The sequence below is a fragment of the Copadichromis virginalis genome, linkage group LG7 (genome assembly GCF_057382275.1).
Source record: "Copadichromis virginalis isolate Kocher_CV1m ecotype Utaka linkage group LG7, C_Virginalis_male_GT1.1, whole genome shotgun sequence".
NCBI lineage: Eukaryota > Metazoa > Chordata > Actinopteri > Cichliformes > Cichlidae > Copadichromis > Copadichromis virginalis.
The window spans coordinates 66,213,453-66,238,281 of NC_140624.1; the positions used below are offsets into that span (position 1 = coordinate 66,213,453).

Genomic DNA, 24,829 nt, shown 5'->3' on the forward strand with positions numbered 1-24,829 from the left:
TACATACGTGGTGCTCATTTCTGTGAAATGTGAAAAACGCTAAGGAGGTGCAGGTAGAAAACACACAGAGAAACGTTCACTACACACACTACATGGCAGCTGACCCACATTTCCCTTAGCTGCTATTTTCAGACGCTCCATAGGGATGAGCAGAGAGTGGGAGATGGAAGAAATGAGCGAAAAAGAGGTGCAGGAAGAAGGTGAGAGAGCTGAAGCGTTTCGAGGAGAAATGAAGGATTGTGATACGTGGTCCAGCAGGACTCTAGCTGCGCAGCTTGTGTGTGCGTTCGCTTTCAACTCAGCCAAGCACCGCGAATCCTCGCGGACATTTCGTATTCAAGGAGCGCATAAGGTCAGATAGGGACGAAAATAAATCACAGGGCCGGATCATAAATTAATTATACTGGTGCCTATGTGAGAGCATGGACACAGATGTGTGCTGTGAGTGTGCGCAGGCCTGTTTTGCAGTCCTACTGTACAGGAGTTGGTTCGTGTCAAACGGGCACATTTCTCTAATATTTTCCTTCAGTGTCATCTTAGGACCACAGGTGGTGTGGCGATAAATGCCACACAGCGCTTTTATGGTCGCGAGCTGTGGGACGGTTGGCACCAAATGACAAAGAGGAGAAATTTCTCAGTGCTGCTGAGAACGACATGTCTGTGAAGAAAGAAAGAGAAAAGCGTCTGGACTTCTTTAAGTTTCCTTGAAGACGTTTCACCTCTCATCCGAGAAGCTTCTTCAGTTCTAAGAGCAATCACATGAGCCAAGGTGATCAAAAAGGGGTCCATGACCCTCTTGGGGACACTCCCATAGGGCTTAAAATCTGGGACTCTCCACTATTTGCTCTTAGAACTGAAGAAGCTTCTCGGATGAAACGTCTTCAAGAAACTTAAAAAAAGTCCAGACAGTTTTCTGTGGAGGGTGGACAGTTCACCACATAGCAACATTGATTTAATATTCATCTGGCCAGTAATAGCCAATAATGTTTAAACCTGTAGATCAGGCGTGTTAAACATAAGGCCCAGGGGCTAGAATTGACCCAGCAAAGACTCCCATCTGGCCCACTGAACAGCTTTAGAAAATGTGAACAAGTGCACAGATAATCAACTTTTAACTGTATTTTCTGTAGTTTTACACCTTTTTCTATTAATAAACCCCCCCACCCCCACCTTCACCAACTGCCATTCATAAAACACCAAAGTAATGAAGCCAGAAATAAACAATCAAATGAGAGAAAGGTTCCCGTTTTTACACCATCTGCTATTGAAAATTATCTGTTTCGGGGGGAAATCATCTGGGTTTTTGTCCTGTCAGTGTTAATCTCGTTAACCGCATTAACGCGGCAGTCCCCATTAGCGAGTAAACGCAGATCACCCTGTGCGTGGGGCTGCACGGTGCTAACGTATTAATGAGCTAACCGCGCCAACGCGTTGACACCGTGCAGCCCCATGCACGGGGCAATCCGTCGCTAACAGAGATTTGCCACATTAATGCGGTTATGTCATTTTAACGAGATTAACACTGACAGCACTAGTTTTTTTACAACTAAATTATACGCTGACTTAACAATGACTGACTTAAATGAACTACTAGAACCTTCTATCTATCTTTACATGTTTATCCTGTAGTTTCTCTGGTCCAGCCCACTTAAGATCAAAGTGGGTTGTATGTGACCCACAACGTAAAATGAGCTTCACATCCCTGATCTAGATTATTCTAGTGTGAGGTGTCCAGTTTTAGAGGTATCTGTTGTTCTCTTGACAATAATAGAAGTGAAATGTGTTTGCCTTGCATTACTCAAAGTAATATAGAGCTACATATAAACATTCAGCAGCAATGGCTCTTTATACAAATCTTTGCTCATATCCAGTAATTCTTTTCTTACTAACATATTACATACGGCAGCCATTGTTCATTAGATGATGTTTGTTAGAACGCAACAAAGACTGATTTCACCCTTGGCTTAGCTGTAATCTTTCACTGCAAAGGATTTCTTATATCAGTTTGATTTGGGATGAACTTACATTCAGAAACAATTGGGCTGGATTTCTGTTGGTATATCTCAATTAGGATACAGGACGAGGTGATTGTATTAAAAGACTTTAAAGAGAATCTATTGTGCTCATCTCCAGCTCCATATTTTTACTCTAGGGTTCTAAGAGACCTGATTGATCCTTATTTATTTGGTGCACCCGCTCAGCGCTTTCTTCAACCTCCCTTCACACCAGCTTTAAAGGCAAAGTGGATGTAAGCTGCTGTGTATTGTCAGGCTGTGCGTCCCGTACGGCTCCAAAGCCTGTCCCTTTGATTTCTTTTCTTGTCTCGTCCACTCATTTTGAACCAAGAACAAGAACCACCAATTCGGTGCATTTTGAACAGCTGAAGTTCAAACAGACGATTAGGGTGACTTTAAACACGGCATGGTTGTTGGTAGGGCTGGGCCATATCATGCCGTTCACGGTAATAGCGGTATAATGTTGGGCAACGATAAGAAAATGAAATATCTCGATAGAATATGGGTAAAACGCGCATGCGCAGTGCCTTTGTTTTCATACGCAAATTTCAGACACTACTTATCTTTTGGGGATTTTCCTGCACAAGCATCTCTGGGGTTTACAGAGAACAGACTGGAAAAACAAAAAATATCCAGTGAGCAGTATTTCTCAAGGAGAAAATGCCTTGTTGATGTCAGAGGTCAGAAGGGAATTACCAGACTGCTTTAACCTAGTAGTAACTTAAATAACCACTTGTTACAACAATTTCCCTTGTGGGATCAATAAATTATCTCTTGATCTATCCTATCTTAGAAGGTATGCAGAACAGCATGAATGCTTAATGCGCCAAACCTTGAAGTAGACGTGGTACAGCAGCAGAAGACCGCACCAGTTTAAATGAAACTGAAATCTTTATAAGGTAAGAACTAATAACTGGTAAAGAACATTCTCCCCTTTGGCGCTGCTACTTTTAGATGGAAAATTAAAATAATGATTCTTTTTAAAGTGCAGAAAATCTCACCTTGTTGCTCGGTGTTTGTGTTTTCTGTCTGGCTGCAGGTGCTGCATGTATTACAATTTTTTACATTCAGAGCCAACACTTGAATTAAACTGAATGCTGAGTTATCCTGTTTTCTCAGTCAGTCCTCTCTGATGTTTTAGTGATGAAAAACATCTGTGTGTCAAAGTTGCAGAGAAGAGCAGCGCGACGCTGTGATACAATAATTAGCATTCAGTGAACGGTGGAAATCAAAGCTGGATAAGGACCCTAATGCAAAATCTGTTGTTAAGCTTCCAGTCGGGATTTCCCTGCAGCTGGCTCATTGCTGGCGTCTTACTAAATCACGATTTGTGTCAGGAGGACCACCACATGATAGGCAGCCTCGCCTGATTGGTTACATTAAAACACCAGATGACGGTTTATAAACTGTGACAAAGCGAATGTAATATGCATGAAGTGTGACGGGTGCACTGGAATACCACCCGGAAGCTGAGTTAATGTCCTCACCAACAGATGATTATTTAGTTTGGGCCAAAATCAATTTCAGTGCCTGCATTTTAATTTCATTACATCTCTCTCTGCGCTCTCTTTCTTAGCACAACACAGTATCCAAGAGTCTTCAGCCGCTGTAGGAGATGAGCTCAGTTCTTGAAGCAGAAAAAACCCCCACATTAATTTGGCAGAACATTGTCAGATATCTTTGCTCTTGGATTTTTCCAACAGCAGATGGGTCCTTAAAATCTTCTCTATCAGATGGGTACTGCCACTCCTGCCTCAAGTAGAAACAAACTATCAAAAGGGCGAAATCTGCTCCATTCAACAATCACAAAAGGGATGAGAAAATCAATTCCTGTATATCCACTGAAAATCAATTTGTAATCACAACAGAAACATCCGATTACGGCTAAAGCAATTAAAACACATCCACTTGTAATTAACAGTCATTCATCCTCTTAATGACATCAGTCACTCGCAGCAAAATCATGCTGATTGGTGCTGAATACTAATAAACTGACTGATTGAATGACTGACCTTTAATAACCTTTGTTATTATTATTATTATTACACTTCACAGCAGGAAATGTTGACTAAAATAATCGTTAATGTTGTTTTCGACATAAATATATTGCTCTTTACTAATTATGATATAATACAGGATTAATGCAAACAAGTTGATGGTTCTTGGAGCCTCAACTGACTTGCATCCATCCTGTCATTGTGACGCTAACTCTTCACATATTCTCTGCGACAAAGAATAGATGAACAAGAACGTGCAGATTTTCAGCGCTTCATAGCTAAGCATTAAACTAAACTGGTTTGGGCTGGAGTTTAGAAAGAACTCTTTCCTCTCTGTGTTCATACCAACCACCTCTTTTCAAACACGAGTTAATGATGCGAGACAATCTTTTAAAACTGTCTGAGAACACAAGTGGCACAATAAGGCTTCAGCTGATCGGGAAGTATCAACCGACAACCTTCTTGTAGTAAAGCAAAGGTGTTAACCACCACACCACTCAAACCCAAGTACAGCATTTTATTGTTTCTTATGTAGGGGGCAGCCTTATTAACACTTTTATAAAGTAGTGTAAATAAAAATTTCTGATAGCAAATAGTTTCATTAAAGGTACTTTTTGTAATTGTGCTCTGCAGAATTTATCTGAAGCTTTCAACACTTGGAGGCAGTTAGTGCCTGAAAATACAGCTCTGACCTGGTTCGTCTTAAGTTGAGCTTAAGTTCTTTCTATGCCACACACTTCTGGACAGCCATTCGCCTTGCTTGGGAGTTACCGCACCTAGTTCTCCGATTATCACTGGGACCACTGTTACCTTCACCCTCAAGATCTTCTCGAGCTCTTCTCTGAGCCCTTGGATTTTCTTAAGCTTCTCATGTTCCTTCTTCCTGATGTTGCTGTCATTCGGAACCGCTACATCTATCACTATGGCCGTCTTCCTCTGTTTTTCTAACGCCACTGTGTCCGGTCGGTTAGCCATCACAATTGTGTCCGTCTGTATCTGGAAGTCCCACAGGATCTTAGCTCGGCAATTCTCCATCTCCCATTTGACCTCAGGACTTCCAGGCCATACTCTGCACAGATGTTCCTGTACACTATGCCGGCCACTTGGTTATGGTGTTCCATGTATGCCTTGCCTGCTAGCATCTTGCACCCTGCTGTTATGCTGGATTGTCTCAGGGGCATCTTTACACAGCCTGCACCTGGGGTCTTGCCTGGTGTGATAGACCCCGGCCTCTATGGATCTTGTGTGCAATACAGCAGCATATTTGTGACATGACTGAGAACAAGAGAAACTGGCCGTATTGAGCAAACTTAGCCAGCTCAAACACATAAACACACACTCAACAATGATAGTGCTCCTCTAACAGCCCAATAACTAAATGTTAAATGTGCCTATGATTTCCAATGAAGTGTAACAGAGTTGCTTAAACGATCAACTTTGTGCTGCTCACAGGATTGATACTTAAAAGAGCGTGGGCCGTTATCTTGGGTGACAGCTTAGCTAGAAAGTGTGAATGTTGCTTTTAACTGTATTCTTTTTGAAAGAAAAGTTCGGTTCCATATGCCCGTTAGCTTTTTCTCCAGTGCCTCCTGGTGCTACTTTGAAGCTTTTCTCTAACAACTCTGAGTCATTCTCCTCTTACTCTTCTATATGTACGACGTTAGCGCCATAGGTTGCGGTATATGAGCCTGTGGCACCACCACAATTAGCTAGAAGTTTCTACTTTGACTTATAAATCAGATTATAAGTTAAATCAGCACCACAGAAGTGAATTCTATGTAGCTGGTAAACATTTTCACTCAGTAACTGCGTCTCATGAAGCGAGTGAAATTACAAAACAGAGGTTCACTTGCTAAAACATCTTACTGCCTTTGTGCTTCTTTAAAACTGAAGGATGGTTGTTTTTAAAAAATATTCCATAAAAAACACAATGTGTCTCAGATTAGCTGATTATGCTCTGAAATTGGTCAATTACATCATAACACCAGCAACTTTATCAATATTATTATTCTCAGCTGTATGAATACTCCTCACAGGTTGCATTTCCAGTTCTGACCAATGACATCATCGCACATTCATGACAAGATTATCTAAAAATGTCAGATGCTTGTCAATGTTTAATTGTAATCAAAGTATGAACCTCTAATCCGGTGTCGGCTGTCAGCACAAAAAGGAAATGTTAATAACGGATACTTTTTTCCCCAAAATGAAACAAAATGTGATGCAAAACAGCTTCGTATGTGTCGCGCTTTGAAAATGATTGATACTAACGGCTCAGGTCAACAGCCTCTTGGTCAAAGTCAACGTGTTTTGCAGGGAGGGATGTTAATAAGGCCTACAGGTCCGAGCTTGGTAATTGAGTTCTTCATGCACTGTAGTCATTTCAGTTTTTTCGTGGTCGTGACTTCTGTCAAAACAATCCATCCAGGTATAAGAAATGGAGACGCTCTGCACTGAAGCTGCCATTCAAACCTTCAGGCAATCTGTTCTCCAGTCCACCTGTTTATGGACTAAAAACACACAAACAGCACCGGCACATAACTTGCATGACTATGCAGTAACAACAAGGAAAGGGGCCGAACAGATAGAGCAGTCACACCCTCTGAGCCCGAGTGCTATTAAAGACTTATTCTTGTCAAACCCCAGCACAGACAACACACACAACCGAGCAAGGTCAGTCAACTCAATCTCGGGCCAATGCATATTTCATCGAGCCTTGGTGGCCAAGCCCCGCCTGACACCCTGCTGCAGCTCCCAAATAACCACCGGCCACTGATAAAGACATCAAGACAGACACTGACGCTGAACTCTGTCAGCAGGAAGCCACGAACAACACACTGACATGTATGACATGTTTGCGTGGGCTGCTACTTTCAGCCTGAGCTGAATGAGAACGGCTGAATACGTATTAAAAGGTTCGGGTCTCATGCTTGTGTTCTCTAAAGCAGTTTTGACATGTGAACCCATGAAATGATCACATTCTCAAAATCAAACATCACACATAGTCTGCCTTAGTAGCTGGCAGATTAACAAAAAATGAAACATTTATATATTGTGACTGACTAGAGTTAGGGTCAGGGTTAATGTGTGATATGACTGCTGAAAACACTTGAGTGAAAAAGATGCTGGTGTCTTGTTAGCGAACAATACTAACATTAGATGACAAATAAGATACTCTTTTTAATTAGTCCTAATAATATTAATGATGAAGACCTAATAATGCAATAAATACATTCAAAAAGAAACTGTCTATAACCCAAACTTGAACAAATGCATACATTCGACAACCGATGGTACAAATGAGTTTTGGTTGGTTCTTACTGGCCACACTGCATGTGGCTTTCTGAAGCGCCTGCTGCTCAAGACAATTCTGAGAGTGCACACAGAGTATCTTACTTGTTTCACAATGTTCAGTAACCCATTATAGGTCACAAAAACATCCAAGAGTCAGCTGGCCTTTGTTGCAGAGTGTTAAAACCTTGCAACCCCACAGTAAACGCGTACAGACAGAGGCTGAAGCTCTCCAAACCTGTCGTGAGGACTAAAAAACTGTGGAGCAACGAGGCTGTGGAGGAGCTTCGCACGTGTTTGGAGACCACAGACTGGGACACAATGAAGGCTGCTTCTAACAGCTTGGACGAGTTTACGGACACTGTCACCTCCTATATCCACTTCTGTGAGGACAGCATTGTGCCATCACGCACCAGGGTGAGTTATAACAATGACAAACCCTGGTTTACCCCTAAACTCAAAAAGCTGTGGCTGGAAAAGAGTAAGGCGTTCAGAAGCGGAGACAGGGACTGCTACAGAGAGGCCAAGTACAGGTTCACTAAGGAAGTGGACATTGCCAAACATCAGCACTCTGAGAAGATGCAGCAGCAGATCTCAGAGAATGACTCGGCCTCTGTGTGGAAAGGTTTTAGGAATATTACAAACTACAAGCCTAAAACCCCCCACTCCACTGACGACTTGCTCTTGGCCAACACCCTCAACGACTTCTACTGTCGTTTTGACGAGCCATCAGGCAGCCTTCACACCTCCAACGGCCCCAACAATAGAGGCACTTTGGACACTCATTCCCCCACCTCTCCCCCCTCCATAGAGCCATCACCACCTTCAAACTGTTCACCTGCAACACCCGCCCCCTCACCCCACACAAAAGAGGATGTCACACCACCTCCTCCGACCACAACTCTTCATATTCATGAAGCAGATGTGAGGAAGCTGTTTAGGAGTCTGAATGCTCGGAAAGCTCCCGGCCCAGACGGTGTGTCTCCTGCCACCCTCAGACACTGTGCAAACGAGCTGGCCCCAGTGTTTTCTGGCATCTTCAACTCCTCACTGCAGGCATGTCATGTGCCTGCCTGCTTCAAGTCCTCTACCATAATCCCTGTCCCCAAGAAACCTAGGATCACTGGACTAAATGACTACAGACCCGTGGCTCTGACATCTGTGGTCATGAAGTCATTTGAGCGCCTAGTTCTCTCCCATCTCAAGACCCTCACGGCTCCCCTCCTGGACCCCCTGCAGTTTGCATATAGAGCCAACAGGTCTGTAGACGACGCCATCAACATGGCCCTACACTTCATCCTGCAGCATCTGGACTCCCCAGGAACCTACGCCAGGATCCTGTTTGTGGACTTCAGCTCTGCCTTCAACACCATCCTTCCAGACCATCTCCGAGGCAAGCTTTCCCAGATGAATGTGCCTGATCCCATCTGCCGGTGGATCACTGACTTCCTGACGGACAGGAAGCAGCACGTGAGGCTGGGGAAGAATGTCTCGGACTCCCGGACCATCAGCACTGGCTCCCCTCAGGGCTGTGTTCTTTCTCCTCTGCTCTTCTCCCTGTACACCAACTGCTGCACCTCCACCCACCAGTCTGTCAAGCTAATCAAGTTCGCAGATGACACCACCGTCATTGGGCTCATCTCTGACGGGGATGAGTCTGCCTACAGGAGGGAGGTTGAACGTCTGGTGTCTTGGTGCAGCCACAACAACCTGGTGCTGAATGCCCAGAAGACAGTGGAGATTATTGTGGACTTCAGGAAGCACACAGCCCCACTCCCCCCCATCATCCTGACTGACACCCCCATCACCTCTGTGGACTCATTCCGCTTCCTGGGTACCACCATCACCCAGGACCTGAAGTGGGAGCCCACCATCACCTCCGTCATCAAGAAAGCCCAGCAGAGGATGTACTTCCTGAGGCAGCTGAAGAAATTCAACCTGCCAACACGGATGATGATGCAATTCTACACTGCAATCATCGAGTCCATCCTCACCTCCTCCATCACCGTGTGGTACGCTGGAGCCACTATCAGGGACAAACAGAGACTGCAGCGTGTTGTGCGCTCTGCTGAGAAGGTGATTGGCTGCAGACTCCCATCTCTGCAGGACCTGTACACCTCCAGGACACTGAGGCGTGCAGCTCGGATCTCAGCTGACCCTTCTCACCCTGGACACAGTCTGTTTGACCTGCTCCCCTCAGGCAGGAGGCTCCGGTCCATTCGCACCAGAACCTCTCGCCACAAGAACAGTTTCTTCCCCTCTGCTGTTGGACACATGAACAATAACCACATGACTGTCCCCGCCACTAACACATGACCCTACGCTGTGTCACTGCATCATTTCATGTCTGGCACTGATCACCACCTGCACTCATGTATATATCTTTCTACGTAGCACTCATAATTCTTATTCTCATGTATATATCTCATGTATATCTCATGCACATATCTTTCTTTCTACATAGCACTTTAATTCTTATTGTTTGCACTGAAGCACCGCAGCAATTTCCTAATGTTGTAAACCTCAACATCTGGCAATAAACCCATTCTGATTCTGATTCTGATTCTGATTCTGATTCTAAACACTGCATCAGCAACAAATGGCTCAAAGTGGATTTGGAAACAGCAGTTACAGTAGCAAGGTTACTTATGGACAGCAATATTAAATGTTTTGCAAGGTATGTGGAGCCGAAGGTCTGTGTTTCCTGTGTCATGTCTCCAAGCTTAGTGTGTAACTGTCTGAAAGTATCACATTTATCTCCTTCTTTTCTACAGGATCTGTGCTGAATTAATGCATTTTATATGTGCAACATGCTGAGCTGTAAGTCAGTTATACCACTAAAACGAGTGGTGCAGTAAACTGAAAACAGTGCAAATTGCATGTGTCAGAAAGACACCGAAATGGTGATGAAGACAATATATAAACATGTTTTTACACAACTGTAACTGTAGCTCGTAAAGCACAGATTAGAAAACTAATCAGTCTGTTTTTGGCTGTTTACCACCGACACTGGCCACAGATCAGTGATGGAAAGGCAAGACGATGTCCTGAAACCTGAAAGCACACAATGCATGCAATGTGTTGTGTTTTGACATGTTTATTTTTTGCCTCCTTTCCTGATAATATCTGTGACTGAAGTTGGCGTCACTACTTTATGTGTTGAAAAGTCAAAGGACACTGAGACCCTCACAGAGCCCAAAGCAGAAAGTCTTGGGTAGCAAATTCAGACTTGGATTTTAGGTTTTGTCAAACCAGATAATGGGGAAAAAAAGTCGATATTCAAATTATTTTGTGCACCTGACGTCACTCCAGTTTCAGTGTTTATGTTAAGTTTCGACATTCTTTGTTAAAAAACAGAATCAGAAGTCTCACTCAAATGTCGGGTCTCATTTTTAGCCTGAATTAGTTTTTGTCAAGTTGCTGGTTCGTTTTGTTTCCTTCATCTTAGAAATATTGTAAAAGTCAAACGTTTACTGTCAGTCAATCATCTCAAACTTTTTGTACACACTTTAATTTTCTCCCGTCTTGATTATTGCAATTCACTTTTTATGTGCATCTCTCAGCAATCACCAATCTACCCGTGTAAAATGGTGATTGCATTATTGTGTGTGATGATTCTCAGGTCTGGGTTGCATGCTAATGTCTATAATATGTAATTTTGATAGTTTTAAAGAACGTCCTGAACATTTTTTCCCTATAAGATTCGTACCAATAATCACAGATATGTGCACGGATACTGGAAGTACTTAAGAGCCAGTTGCCTCTGCCTGTGATGCTGATGAATCGAGAATTTGACAGCATGAGAAGTGTGAAGTAGGCTGAGTCAGTTAAAATGCAGACGACCATTGAAAAAACAAAAGCAATTGTTTCAAACACTGGCTTTTATTTGTGAGCAACATCATATAAGAAGCAAATTAAAAAAGGACTAAGAAGTGAAAAAGGACAATTCATTGATGATAGTCTCACCAGCATCATCTGTTCAGCTGACAACCAGCTGAACATTGCTTCTCATTTACTTACATGTGCGTGGAACGTTCTTATCCTGCACAACAAAAACAAGTGCATTTGCAAAATTTACAGTTGTTACAGATTTATGAAATGTGCGCTCCAGCCGATATTGCTTGTATCACTGTGCGTATGTTGGTAAACTATTCTGAACCAGCAGGCTTGTGCAATATACCATCTGAATGCTGTCACACCCCCAAGTTTCTATATAAGGAAACACATTTATCTCCAGGTGAAGCAGCAAAAGTGGTGACAGTGCTGCAAGAGAGAAGCCTGCGCTGCTAAGGCAGGAGAGCAGGAGAAAGCCTAGCTTAAGAAAATGAAAGAATCATGTACAAAGAAAAGGAACCATTCAAAATAAATAAATAAATATAACAGCTGAAATGACCAAGGTTCACAATATCATTTTTCTCGAGACATTTGTGGTCACAAAATATTAAGGCGTCAAAATGTGTGGAGTTTGCATGTTCTCAGTATGTTTCTGGGTCCACAGACGTGCATGTAAGCTTAATTAGAGTCTCTAAATTGGCCACAGGTGCGATCTGCATAGAATAATGTGCTTAATGAATGTATGGGTATAATGTGACTTGTAATCTAAGGCACTTTAAATAGACAGTAAAAAAAGCGCTACTTAAATGTGAGTGCATTACAGTTCACAGCGTTTGCCTTCTTTTTTGACCAAATATGAAGAAACTTCATTCTGACTTTCAGATATAATATTACAGATGTTTCAATGGGATGCAGATGCAGTTTGTAATATATATGTCTCACATATAATTGATTAAAAATTGAATCAAAGGCCTATAAATTTGGGTGAGCCTTAACAGGGTCTTGAATCACCTTGTCTGGACATACTCCATTAATCTCAGGCTCACTGCTCACAGCTCATCCTTGATAACATTTAATTACCTAAGGTTCGGTGTCCTTCCTTTGGTTGGTGTCACAGGCAATTATAGATGGATCGATTTTATTGTGTTTTCATCACATCAGAACTTGAATTTGACTCACTTGTTAACCTCTTTGATGTCTCGGTCATTATCGTTGATGACCCTAACGCTCTGCTGTCAGAACATTTTTTTTCCCAAGTTTTTGCAATAATGAGACAGAAGAAAACACTCTTAACTGACAGCAAAAACTATATTATTATTTTTCCAATTAAGTACTTTCACTGCTCTCAAGAACACGGGGTTAGGGTTCCATGACAAAGAGAGTCATATGAGTTCCTCCAATAACAGCCAGGAGCTGAAGGATGGCACCAGCTCTAGGAATTATACTCATCCTGGAAGACTCTGTGTCTCACTGCAGCCAACATTCAGTGCCAGTGCAGAAACAGTGTGCTGATTTTGTAGCAAGCTGGAAGGTAAGACTGTGGTGGTAGTGGGGATTCACTTTTTGAAACCATGCTCTTGCAGTTTAGTGCTACAGTCTCTGCGATTCTAACAATCTCTGTTTACTGAATGGTAATAGTGATTGATGCTCTGAGTTCATAAAACCTCTCAGTAAGGCTGCATTCAATTACTGTACCCTACAATCAATACCGAACGTGTAAGCCAAAGCCTTGTGGCCCTTTTTGGCCTCAGTTTTGCACACAAGGCCAGGCTGACCCAAACTGTCTCATTAGTAGAGCTTTGCAGGTAATAATGTGTCATTTAATTATTCCAATAAAAGTCAACTTTAAAACTGTTTTATCCTTTTTTCACTATCTTGATCATTTGTGTTTTAAATTACAAAATAGCAATAGTGCCTATTCACTTCTAATTGCACAAAGTGCTTTGCACACTTGCATGGCTTACCTGTCCAGGTGACTTTATTCGGGGGTTTTCGTTCTTTTTTTGTCTTACTGTATGTTAGTTCTGAAAGACATGTTTTCCCCCACAGCTGAACTTACGAACATGTGGATGACATCAGGATATTTAGATAAGGATATTTACCAGACGTAAAAGGACAACAGGCTGGCAGAAGTTATAGGGAGGGAGGGAGAGGTGGTGTCAGGAGAAAAGTACACAAGGTCACCGCACCCACTGAGGATACTCACAAATTTGAGATCAATAAACAACAAAGTAATAGAAATCTGACCTCATGCAAGGTACTTTGCAGATTTGTTATGCTCAACAGAAACTTGGCTACACATTTCAGTAGCGGGCACTCAAGTGTTTGATGCTGGTGAGAGCAGTCAGGTCTGTGCTGGTGTTGTTCACATTCGTGACTAAGACAGTGAGATCTTGTACTTCACTCTGAGATGCTTCTACTTCCCCAGGACATGTGCATTAAAGGATTTTGTTAAAACAAAATGTGCTGTCTCTGTAAGTTCATGATAGTCTAAGGAACTTGGACAGAAAGCAACTAGACTTCTTTAAGCTTTGTGAAGATGTTTCACTTCTCACCCGAGAGGCTTCTTCAGTTCTAAAACCGAATGGTGGACAGTCCAAGGTATTTAAACCCAAGTGGAGGTTGTCCCTTTAGAGGGTTGTTGATTCCTGTTTAACCCACACTCACGTCTTGTGTCAGGTAATCTTAACAGGTCACATGATAGGATGAGGCAAGAGCTCACAGTGGTTTCACCGGAAACCATCTTGGCTATTGTGATGATGCACATGAGTAATAGTGGATCAACGACCCTCTTAAGGGACAACCTGCTCTAGGGTTTATACTTGGACCAGTGCCATTTGGTTTTAGAAGTGAAGAAGCCTCTTAGATGAGAGGTGAAACATCTTAAAGTCCAGATGCTCTTCAGACTTTGCATGCTGCAGGAGAAAGGTTTAAGCAAATAGAGACATGAGCAATGGCAAATGACGCTTCAGACACACAGGCAGCCACGAACACAACACACTAGGGGCCAGAACTGCAGATCATCCCAATCAGGCCCCTGACATCATAAAACGAAAGCTAAAATAATAAAAACAGACCAAAATCAATGAAAGCAGTAGCTTCAGCAGCATGCTTGCAAAAGGAGATGCCCTCACATTTTCTCAAATAGATGAATAAATCATACTAAATATACTTCATGACAGTAAATAACAGAGCAAACAACAGCTGTCGCCCCACAGAGATTCTCAGACTCAGCAGTGTCTTAGCAGTGACTGAACTTTCAAAATAAAGGCGGGCAATTATCTAACAGTTAACTGATCCATGCCCTTTGGGTCTCATTTGCTGGTTTCAAGACTTACACACAATCTTTATGTTGTAAATTATGGTGCCTACACTGAGAAACACAAAAAAGAGGTGACCTCTTTCTCTCTCTGTCACATCCATCAGCACCAGCGTTAATCCTCAGTTGATTTTGCAGTTTTGTTTATTAATTACGAGTTAATCACTTACAGTTGTGTTTTCACTTTGGGTGCTATTACTTCAGTTTTGCTGATATTAGTTGGGGAAAGAAGCTTGAATCCTAGAACCCACTGTTTGGTTGATCCGTGGTCCTCATCCTCCTTTGCTTGTTTTGCTGAGGGTAAGATTCATACTTTCTACAAACATTATCTCTTAAAATTAGGACCGGGCACCATTTGAGCAAAATATGCTCAAACACTCCCTTCAGGATGGAAATGTTTCATGTTAGGACAATGATGATCACTCAGAGCAGCTTTGTATTGATTTGCAGTGAACCTTCCTCCCAAGGGAATGAGTGTCTCCAAACCACAGCAGCACACAGCATGTAAGGGACAGTGTGGGCTCAAGCACAGAGTTTTGTCCTCTTTATGCATTGTTCATAGAGTTTGATAAAGTTTTTGTACATTTAAAAGGAATGAGGTCAATTCTTGTCCTGACAATAAATCAGCTATGTTTTTATTAATATTACAGCTTTTTCAATTTCATTTAAATTCTATTTTTCTTATATGGTGCCAAATCACAACAGCAGTTGCCTCAAGGCGCTTTATATTGAAAGGTAAAGACTCTACAGTAATACAAAGAAAACAGAGAAAACCCCAACAATCAGGTGATCCCCTATGAGAAAACAATTTGGCGACAGTGGGAAGGAAAAACTCCCTTTCAACAGGAAGAAACCTCCAGCAGAACCAGGCTCAGGGAGAAACAGCCATCTGCTGCAACAGGTTGGGGGTATGGGTGACCTAGGATTGTTTACGTGGGTACGACGCACCAATATGATCAGAAGTCAAGCTGAAAGATGTAGAAATGCTATCCTGACATTTCCGTTGTAGTCTCTACTTGGTTTTGTTATCATTCACCAGGTCACTTTTGACCCTTTTAGGGTTATGTTTAGAGTTTGGGTTTGTTATTGTCATGGTCCTGGGTCGTTGACCCTTTTTCTGTTTTGGACTGTGTGTCTGTTTATTCCGGGGCTGTGTTTTTTGAGTCGGCTGCCCTGCCGGTAGCTCAGTTAGCTGCCCAGCAGCCACTAGCTCAGTTAGCCACTCAACCGTCACCCCCATTACAGTCACAGCCAGACCTATTAGACACTTGGTTACAATCCATAGCTCAGTCAATAGCTCAGTTGACAAGAGACTCATCCGCCTTATTATCACCTATTCAGCCATCGTTGTCACCAACTCCTCCTGCACAACAAGTTAAGTCCATCCAACCCGGAAAGAACTATTTTTCACCTGTTCATGTCAAGCAGAGAGACACACCACATAATATTGTAATCAGTCCTCAAAAGCTGGCCAGCCCAGAGACTGTGACACACTCCAGGGCCTCCCCAGAGGCTGGGTCCCAGCCCCCGGCCGACTCTGGACCCCTGGAGATTAAGAAGCCAGCTGAGGACTGTATCCGGCTGTCGCTGCCCGAGCTGGGTCAATGCTCTGTGCAGCTGCAGTCTGCCTTGTGTTTGCCAGAGGCCCGTGTGCCTGCTGGTTCTGACCCGTACCTGCCAGAGGCCCGTGTGCCTGCTGGTTCTGACCCGTACCTGCCAGAGGCCCGTGCGCCTGCTGGTTCTGACCCGTGCCTGCCAGAGGCCCGTGCGCCTACTGGTTCTGAACTGTGCCTGCCAGAGGCCCGTGCGCCTACTGGTTCTGACCTGTGTGTTCCAGGGGCCCCGGTGCCCACTGGTCCAGAGACTGTTTTCGCTGGGGGGCCCGAGGAGCCCGTCCAGCCTCCTGCTTCGCCTGCTGGGGGGCCCGAGGAGCCCGTCCAGCCTCAAGACTCGTCAGCTGGGGGACCGAGGAGCCCGTCCAGCCTCAAGACTCGTCAGCTGGAGGTTCAGGAGAACCTAGCCAGCCTCCTGCCTCGTCAGCTGGAGGGCCCGAGGAGCCCGTCCAGCTGCCAACTGCAGCCTCATCATCCTCGCCAGCTGCAGCTTCATCCACGCCACGGGCAGCAGCAGCTTCTTCCACGCCTGCAGCGCTACAGTCTCCGGCTTCCACGCCGTCGCCTGCTGCAGCCTCATCATCCTCGCCAGCTGCAGCCTCCGAGCCTTCATCCTCGCCCGGTGCAGCATCGTCATCTGCCTCGCCTGGCCCGGCTGCAGCATCGTCATCTGCCTCGCCTGGCCCGGCTGCAGCCTCATCATCTGCCTCGCCTGGTCCGGCCTCTGCTTCAGCCTCGTCATCTGCCTCGCCTGGTCCGGCCTCTGCTTCAGCCTCGTCATCTGCCTCGCCTGGTCCGGCCTCTGCTTCAGCCTCGTCATCTGCCTCGCCTGGTCCGGCCTCTGCTTCAGCCTCGTCATCTGCCTCGTCTGGTCCGGCCTCTGCTTCAGCCTCGTCATCTGCCTCGTCTGGTCCGGCCTCCGCTTCAGCTTCAGCCGCGCCTGGTCCGGCCTCCGCTTCAGCTTCAGCCGCGCCTGGACCAGCCGCTGCTTCGGTCTCGTCTGGTGCTGCGACGGCCACGCCACCTTCGGGTCCCGAACTGCCGCCTCGACATCGGCGGTCATCTACCAGGCCGCTGGTGGAGCGTCATCGTCAATATGGACGACCTCCTAGACGCCGCCGCTGCCTTCCGCGCGGTCGGCCTCCAGACTTGTGTCATCGTCGCCATTGCTGTCCGCACGGTCGGCCGCCTGAACGGTTTCCTCGTCGCCGCCGTTGCTGTCCGCACGGTCGGCCGCCTGAACGGTTTCCCCGTCGCCGCCGCTGCCGTGTGCACGGTCGGCCCCCTGAACTGCCTCCACTCCGCCACCGCTGCCTTCTGCTCGGTCGGCTTATGGATCTACGTCGCCGACGTGGCCGGCCTCAGAAGATGAACTGTCCTGGACTTCTGAGTTGTCAGCCTCCGGGCCGGCCTCCTGAACTGTGTTTTGTTCTCGTGCTCCAGCATGTGTGTTTTTGTTTTGGACAATTCTCTCGGTTCGCTGGAGCTTGTGTTGGTCCCTCCGTCCTGGGCCCCCGCCGCCCGCCCTGGGTTGGTCGTCTGTTTTTGTTTTGGGCTGTCTGGAGCCAGCCCTTGGAGGGGGGGTACTGTCATGGTCCTGGGTCGTTGACCCAGCGTTTTGTGTTTTGTGATTATTTCCCTCTGTTCTAGTTATTCTGTGTCCTCCCCCCTTGTGTCCGGTTCGGGTTCTAGATTTCCTGTTTTGTTCTGAAAGTCTGTGTCTGTTGTCATTGTGTTCAGCTTGTGTCCTCCAGTCATCATGTGTATTCAGATCAGCTGTTCTTCCCTCCTGTGTGCGATTACCCGATTACCTTGTGTGTGTGTGTATATATAGTGGGTGTCGGTCTGTGTTCGTTGTCGGCTCGTCTGTGTTTCTTGGTATCCTGGTCCTTGGTCTGCGTCTCTCTGCTCCGCTCTCCGTTTTGTAAGATTTCAGGTTTGCTCTTTAGTTTCTCCCAGTTTAGGTTTCCGTTTGTAATTACTCGTGCTTCATTGCCTGTTTTTGCCACTACCACCCTGTAAATAAAACGTCATTCGTATCATCAGTTTGCTGCATTTTGGGTCCTCCTTTTCCTCCACACCACACGGCTCCCTCCCCCAGCCGTGACAGTTATAGAAGTTTCGCCTGCTTGGAAGAGCATTAACAGAAAAGCTGTAAAGAAAAATAACCAGTATCTACATGTTCTGCACACCAGCAGTTAGGGTTAGCTCGGGTCATTGCAGATAATGACTGAAACCTCACTTAGAAGCTTGTGCTCTGTTTTGTTGCTTACCGGGGCAATGGCGGGGGAGTGAAAGTGAGCAATAAAGAGGAAAGATTTATTAAAAATGTATTTGTGAGATATCAAGTGCAGACCCGGAGAAAATGTTGTGGAGAATGCAGTTTTAAAAGAGAGCACAAGTTGAACTTAAACCCTGCAGCAACGCACATCAAACATTTGCACTTTAAATGAGTTGGAAAGACATCCGTTGGCAAACACACTGACTCAATCATTCAGACTCTCACTGACAGATTCTATGTATAACATCAATCATTGAACAACCTCGCTTGCCTGTGAGCAATGAACGACTACAGCGATATGTAGTAATACCGCAGCAGACAAACTGATTAAAACATGGATGTCCCTCTCATAATGATGAATAGTGCAGAGAAAAAGACAGCTGGACTGTGGATGCCCAGAGTCATGGAGAGGAGCCAGTCTAAATCAGACTGGTGCCTGGGAGCTTAATGGTCGCACAAACAACTCTCCCAGAGCCAATCAATAGCACTGTAAAATCCAGACTGTATTCAGTCCTCGCATAAAATATCTGCAGAACAATAATTACCCAGCAGATGAAGACACGTTTATTGTTTCCAGTCCTGGCTGTTATCTGTGTTAACGCTATGACGCTTTGGTTGATAAGTGTCGGTAGCTGCAGAGGACAGACACACAACGGAGGAGGAAAGGGGGAGTCCTGTTTAACTGTGCAGTAAAATAAGGATCACAACAGTCCGGGGGCAGACATGAATCATCCAGCCATCTACTTTATGATGCAGAAGTGAGAAGGAGGATGGGAGGACAGAGAGAGATAGAGGGGACTATAAAGCAGAGAAAAGAGGAAGGCGAGACAGAAAGTGGGAATTGATGAAAAAGAGAGGTTGCAAGGGACATATAGGGAGGAAAAAGAAAAGCAAAAAACTAAGCCTGAACAGAGATTGACTCTGAATTATGGGATTGATGGATGGTGAGAGGGGGAAGAGTGCTCAGTTGAGTTAGGAATTACAAAAACGTTGGATCAAAGTGAAGGGATAAAGTGAAAAGAAGCAGAAAGCAAAGAAAATGGGACAGATGCATCAGAGTTCTCCTTTTAATAAAGCTGCTGCCGAGCTGCCAAGTGACCATCGGCCCAAGCTCGTCTAACAGGCTGTTTCCTCAAACTACCACCTGATCCGCACGGTAACGACAGCTGGGCCATTCATACATTTTTCAACAGTAGCTTGTGTGTAATTTCTCTCCGAGCCATGAGGATGCAAATTTCAGGCAAGTATTCCAAGTGTAAACAATCAGTGCAGTCAGTGGTCATTAAAAGATAATGCTGACGTAAATGCTTTTCGCCAATAAAGGTTTTTTTAGCTGATCGTGCCAACGTTTCTGAGGACTTCAGTGCTCCCGACATTTCCAGATTAGCTGCAATACCAATCCTATACAAAGGTTTTGAATAGCAGGTGAGCAACACCTGCACCTGACATGTAGGAACCACTGTGCTAATGTTTGGGCGACTTCAGTGAAACATTGGGGGTAGAAAAAGATTAAAGACAGAAAATTTTAGCAAAAACTCGAGCAAATTACCAAAGAAGACATCCAACAAACACAAAGCTGAAAAGACGAGGGCACTAATACCACTAGCAGTTATTAGCATCAAAGTCAGTGGCAGCCTTTAGAGCGCGCACAAAGCATGACTTTTCTCGAGCACCATACCTGACAACAGAAAAAGAAGAGTACACAAGTGTAGAGCGACAGCTGGAAAGGAGCTGCACACATTGGATTTGTGGTTAAGTCGCACATCATATATGAGCCTCACCATCCACTTCACTGCACTAACGGGGCTTTCCTGTACCTTTCTCTTTTCTTTGGAGCACAAGAAGAACACAGCTAAAACTTTTGTTTATATTCTTCTTCGTTTAATTGGAAAGCTTCTTCTTTTTCTATTTACACACTTATTATATTATATATATTCCAAAATTGAAACCAGTTGAATCCATACAAATGAAATGATGGAGTATTTTTTGACGATTAATATTTATATGAAACTGCCCAACTCTTCATTTTCCATTTTGCTTCTTGTTCTTCTGGAACACCTGAAGCTTCTACCTGGTCAGAATTAAGAACTGAGTTTATTATCTATAGCTATGTTTCTTATTTCAAATACAGTTATTCAGTGTGTTGCAGTACGTTTGCCATTTTCAGCTTCTGATAGAAAAGAAATAATATTTAAACTAAAACTAACGAGGACCTTTATGACATTTTCACATCTTAGAAACCTCAAAGGAATCTTTAAGCTTGACAAAACAAATGGATTTGATTTATATCATTATATTTGCTGTTTATAATATGAAAAAAAAATCTCATTTATGCTTATGTGTAATGCAGTCCTGCTGCTGTACTTCATTTGTTTGATGCTCTTCTACTTGTCTTGGTATTTAAATTTTTTCAGGCTGTTGTTTTACATCTTTTTTGTGTCTTTGTTATCATTTGTTGTCTTTTTCATGCCCTTTTTATCTCTGTTATTGTTTTCATTTCTTATTTTGCTGCTTTTGTGTCTTTAAAGTTTGTGTCACTGTCACTTGCGACCAGGGTTGGCTTAAAAATGTTTCAGTCTCCAGACTCCAGGCCCTTCCATTCGTCTGGCCACTGTGTCCACCAGTGTACAAAAGAATATATCAGGAATGCTGTACTTAATGTTGTGTGCGGATTCCAAAGCAAACCACTTTAATTTATAGTCAAATGTTAATTGTTTTAATTAGTATTCACTGTCAGGATACTGGGAAAGTCTTTTTCATACTGACGTCATACGTGCACCATCTCATTTGGTCAAAGACAGCAAACCAAAATCTTTCCTTCCTGTAGCTCAGAATACATAATCTAGTTTGTAGTTTCCTGTCCTCTGAAATCAAATGGAGCCAAACAATAGAAGTCAAGTTTGCACTAAAGTTTAATTACATATAATTATTTAAAAGAAACAGATTTTTCAGAGGATCTTCCTGATGGACATCAAGGACCCGTAGAGGTCCCTCAATGCAGGAGAAAATGTTTTAGCGCTGCTGGAGATGGTACATTAAGATAATAAAACTGATGATAAGAGATGTTTAGGCTTGGGCGGCAGACTAAGACACAGTGACACAGCAATTTCAGCGACACCGCAGAAAACAAAAGGTCACCATCCACAAGTCACACTCACAGGTAATGGTAATGCTTTAGTGGAGGTGGTGGAGCATGAAACAGTGGCTATGGGTGAAGCAGGTAAAAAGGCAAAACTGCATTCAGAAAAAAGTTGATGAATCCGATGTAATACAAAAGTGATTTAAAAAAATAGATACTTTGTTATTATTTCAGGAACTGAATTCTCAAGAGGTGGTCCACTAAATAAGCTACATAAAAACCAAGACATTTTACTAAAAATGACAAAATCTCACAGAGCAAACACACAGTAGCGAGCCTGTAAGGTCAACGGTAAGCTGCGCACATGACCGGCTCCACAAGTTCAAGATGTTTCTGCTAATTTCTGTTCTAATTCTGGAAGCGAGGACACTGGAGCTTTTCAGCTCCGTGGCAGAAGTTGGAAACCGATTCAGCTGCAGATGCACGCGCATGCACACACACACACACACACACACACACACACACACATAGCCATGCTGAGATTTAGCTACGGCAGACAGGCTGAAGGCAGAGATTCCACTGCAGAAGCACAACAAAGCCACTCTAGGGGTTTAGCTCTGTGGCATCGCAGACTGAAGGTGGAGATTTAACACACAGTGGCACTCCAGGCAGGCGGTGTCAGGCAGACAGATCAGAGAGAAGGAGAGAGAAGACACCATTAATACTACAGATGGAAAGTCTGAGAGCAACTCCAGTCATACTGCTTGTCACGCTGCAGAGGAACCAGCTACAAGGAAGAACGTGGAGGGGAGATGAGCAGAACCTGGACTCTTCATCTTCAGTAATGACACACGTGTAGCTCATAAAAATATAATTCCACATTTATGACATTACATGCGACTTTTCTGTTCCTCTAATCTTTACATCACAGGTTGAGCATGGTAGCTGTGGCTCAGGAGGTCGGGTATAAAATGCTTTGAGTGCGCAGGTAGAGCAGAAAAGCACCATACAAGAACCAGTCCATTTAATGTTGTAACATTAATTCCCAACTGTGTAGCCACATGCACATAAATACATACATACAGGTCTGCCAGTGCAATCTTAACCTCTGCATATCTACCAGACTTCTAATTTCTTCGAAGAAAGAGAAGCAACCGAGGATTTAGGTTCACTTTTCCGAAGTTTAAACTCAAAACATTACCTTTGAAAGTCTCATACACTCTTTCTACCGTTACAGTTTTTATGTTAAACCTTTTCAGTATATAAAACATCACCTAAGAGAAGATAAACTGAGCTCTGAAGCCTCTTCCACCCATGAGGTGCACAACAGGAGAATACAGCTTTACCTATTCTGTATTCATCAATAGATATCAAAGATGATACACTCTTAGGAATGTGCACTTTAACTTGTTTTTAAAAAAGACATGATATATAACATCGTGGTTTAGTAAGAATGGCTCTTTAAATAAAAGTGAGGCAATTTTGTTCTTATTCTCCCCGAGTGGAAGCTGATGACCCTCCCGCCTTCTTGTAGATGATGGAACAGAGGATTTCGTTTCATAATAAGATACCGAGTCAGAAATAAGCCCTTTGAAACTTCTGTCAGTTACTATTTAACTCTGCTCTGGCATGAATGTGACCTTCCCAACTCCCATTTCTTCCCTTTCTACAGATCATACATTGTGATCACAGCATTTTTGACATCATAATGCATCCTTTGGAATCTTTTACAAATGACTGGTTTCCCCGCCTTTCGTGACCTGTTAATGGTTTCCATTAAGTAAGCAAGTCTAGAAGGGCTTTGTTTGTGCTTCAATTTAAATATTAGTCAATGTGTTGTACAGGATTAGTATCTGTTATGTGGCAAAGGTTACCCAAAGTCTCAGGTAAGTCTCAGCCTTGTTGTGTCTTTATCATTGTGATGGCTTCATCTAAGATATCTCTGACTTGTGACGCTGGCAGGAGGCACTTATTTGTATCTTTGTACCTCAGACCTAGTTTCTAATCTCCAATAGATAAAGTATAGAGCAATACGACTTGGGGACCGGCCTGTCTGTAACAATGTGGGCCGAGAGCTTCACCAGAAATCCATCAATACTAGACACCCAGTTCAGATCGAAGCTGGTCACCAGCTGCAGTGTTTTAAATCTAGATTATATAAAATGTTTCCCCCCAGTATGACAGATCACTGAAGGCTCTTTATCACACATTTTGTTTCCCATCACACTCTAGCACAATGTTGGCTGGACAGTTTTTTCCTGGTATCCCAAAGTGTCCAAACACAACGAGCCTTCGGCTGAACTTTTACATTTCACTGCCTACAGTAATGCTTTGGTGCTTGGGAGGATCGCAGACAATAAAGTCATTTTAACCGACTGAAAATCCACGTCCTCCAATACTGTCCCAAAGATGAAGGGTTGAAATTGATTCAGTTATACAGGTGGAAAGAATGAGAACCAATTTCCTGTAGTATTTGGAGCCTGTTCCCTTACAAACCAAAACACCAAATGAGTGAAATGCATGTCCTTCAGGTGTATCACCTTTTAATCTTCAATTCTGGTCCCCAGGTTGGGGTAGGTATACTTTTTGTTTTTCCAAACTGAACAGAGTTGACCACATAGTGTAAGCTTGTCCAGCTAATGAAATAGTAGTTTGTATTTTGGAAATATTTTATCAGATTTAGCAGAAGTCATTCAAAGAGTCCTGCATTAAAAAGGTTGTGGGAAAAAGTCTTCAACAGCAAAGACTGCTGTAGATGTAGAACTTCGAGAAGCAAACAAAAGGAAAAGCTTTTTGAAATCTGATTTTTCAGAAAAGTTCATATATTTTAGGCAATTTTTAAATCAGATTTGACAGGTGATTCTTTTTGGTCCAAGTGACCGCTGAAATTAAGCTTAATTTAGACAATATTTCAAACTGACTGCTCAAAAATGTACCTGGAAGTATTTCAATATTGTTGCCGAGTGGTGAGATTTGCTGCTTGGTGGATTCTGCACAAGTTCTTGTTTGGACATTGAGTACTGACTACGATATCAATACTGTGATTTATAGTAATCTAACCAGGACACAGGAAGGCACGAGTGACCATTACAAGTTTTTGCATATTTAAATGATATTTTTATTATTCAGTTTTAATTGCAAAGTTTTAAGATGCAAGAATGAACTGTTAAGCTTTTTAAATGAGCTTTTTCCTCAAAGATATGATTCCTACACTCAGTTTAAATAGATAGGGTTCATATCCCTAAAAACAGAAGGTTAAAAATCATTCATGGGTGTCAAATTGTATTCAGACTTCTTTAAAATTTCATCAAGCGAAATTTCATCAAAGAACATTTAGACAGCCACGTGTTTCTTTGGTTGCACAAATCTTGCATCATTTGAACTGCTCCGCACCTTAATT

General features: G+C 43.5%; 2 protein-coding genes across 2 annotated transcripts in view; one reads left to right on the forward strand and one right to left on the reverse strand.

Annotated features, from left to right (window-relative positions):
• The window catches only part of znrf1 (zinc and ring finger 1), a 68,260-nt gene that overhangs the window by 21,967 nt on the left and 21,464 nt on the right, over window positions 1-24,829 (reverse strand). The window lies entirely within an intron of this gene.
• Window positions 146-18,160, forward strand: LOC146706620 (uncharacterized). The gene is made up of 2 exons (XM_085465094.1): window positions 146-200; window positions 16,881-18,160. Exons 1-2 carry the CDS (start codon window positions 146-148, stop codon window positions 17,717-17,719), a joined length of 894 nt encoding a protein of 297 aa, XP_085321220.1. The 3' UTR covers window positions 17,720-18,160.

Bases quoted from the DNA above. Each gene is read 5' to 3' on its own strand.
- LOC146706620 (XM_085465094.1), top strand. From the start codon at position 146: ATGAGCAGAGAGTGGGAGATGGAAGAAATGAGCGAAAAAGAGGTGCAG. The intron at 201-16,880 runs GTGAGAGAGCTG...CCTCTGCTTCAG, and splicing joins AAAAGAGGTGCAGGAAGAAG to CCTCGTCATCTGCCTCGCCT.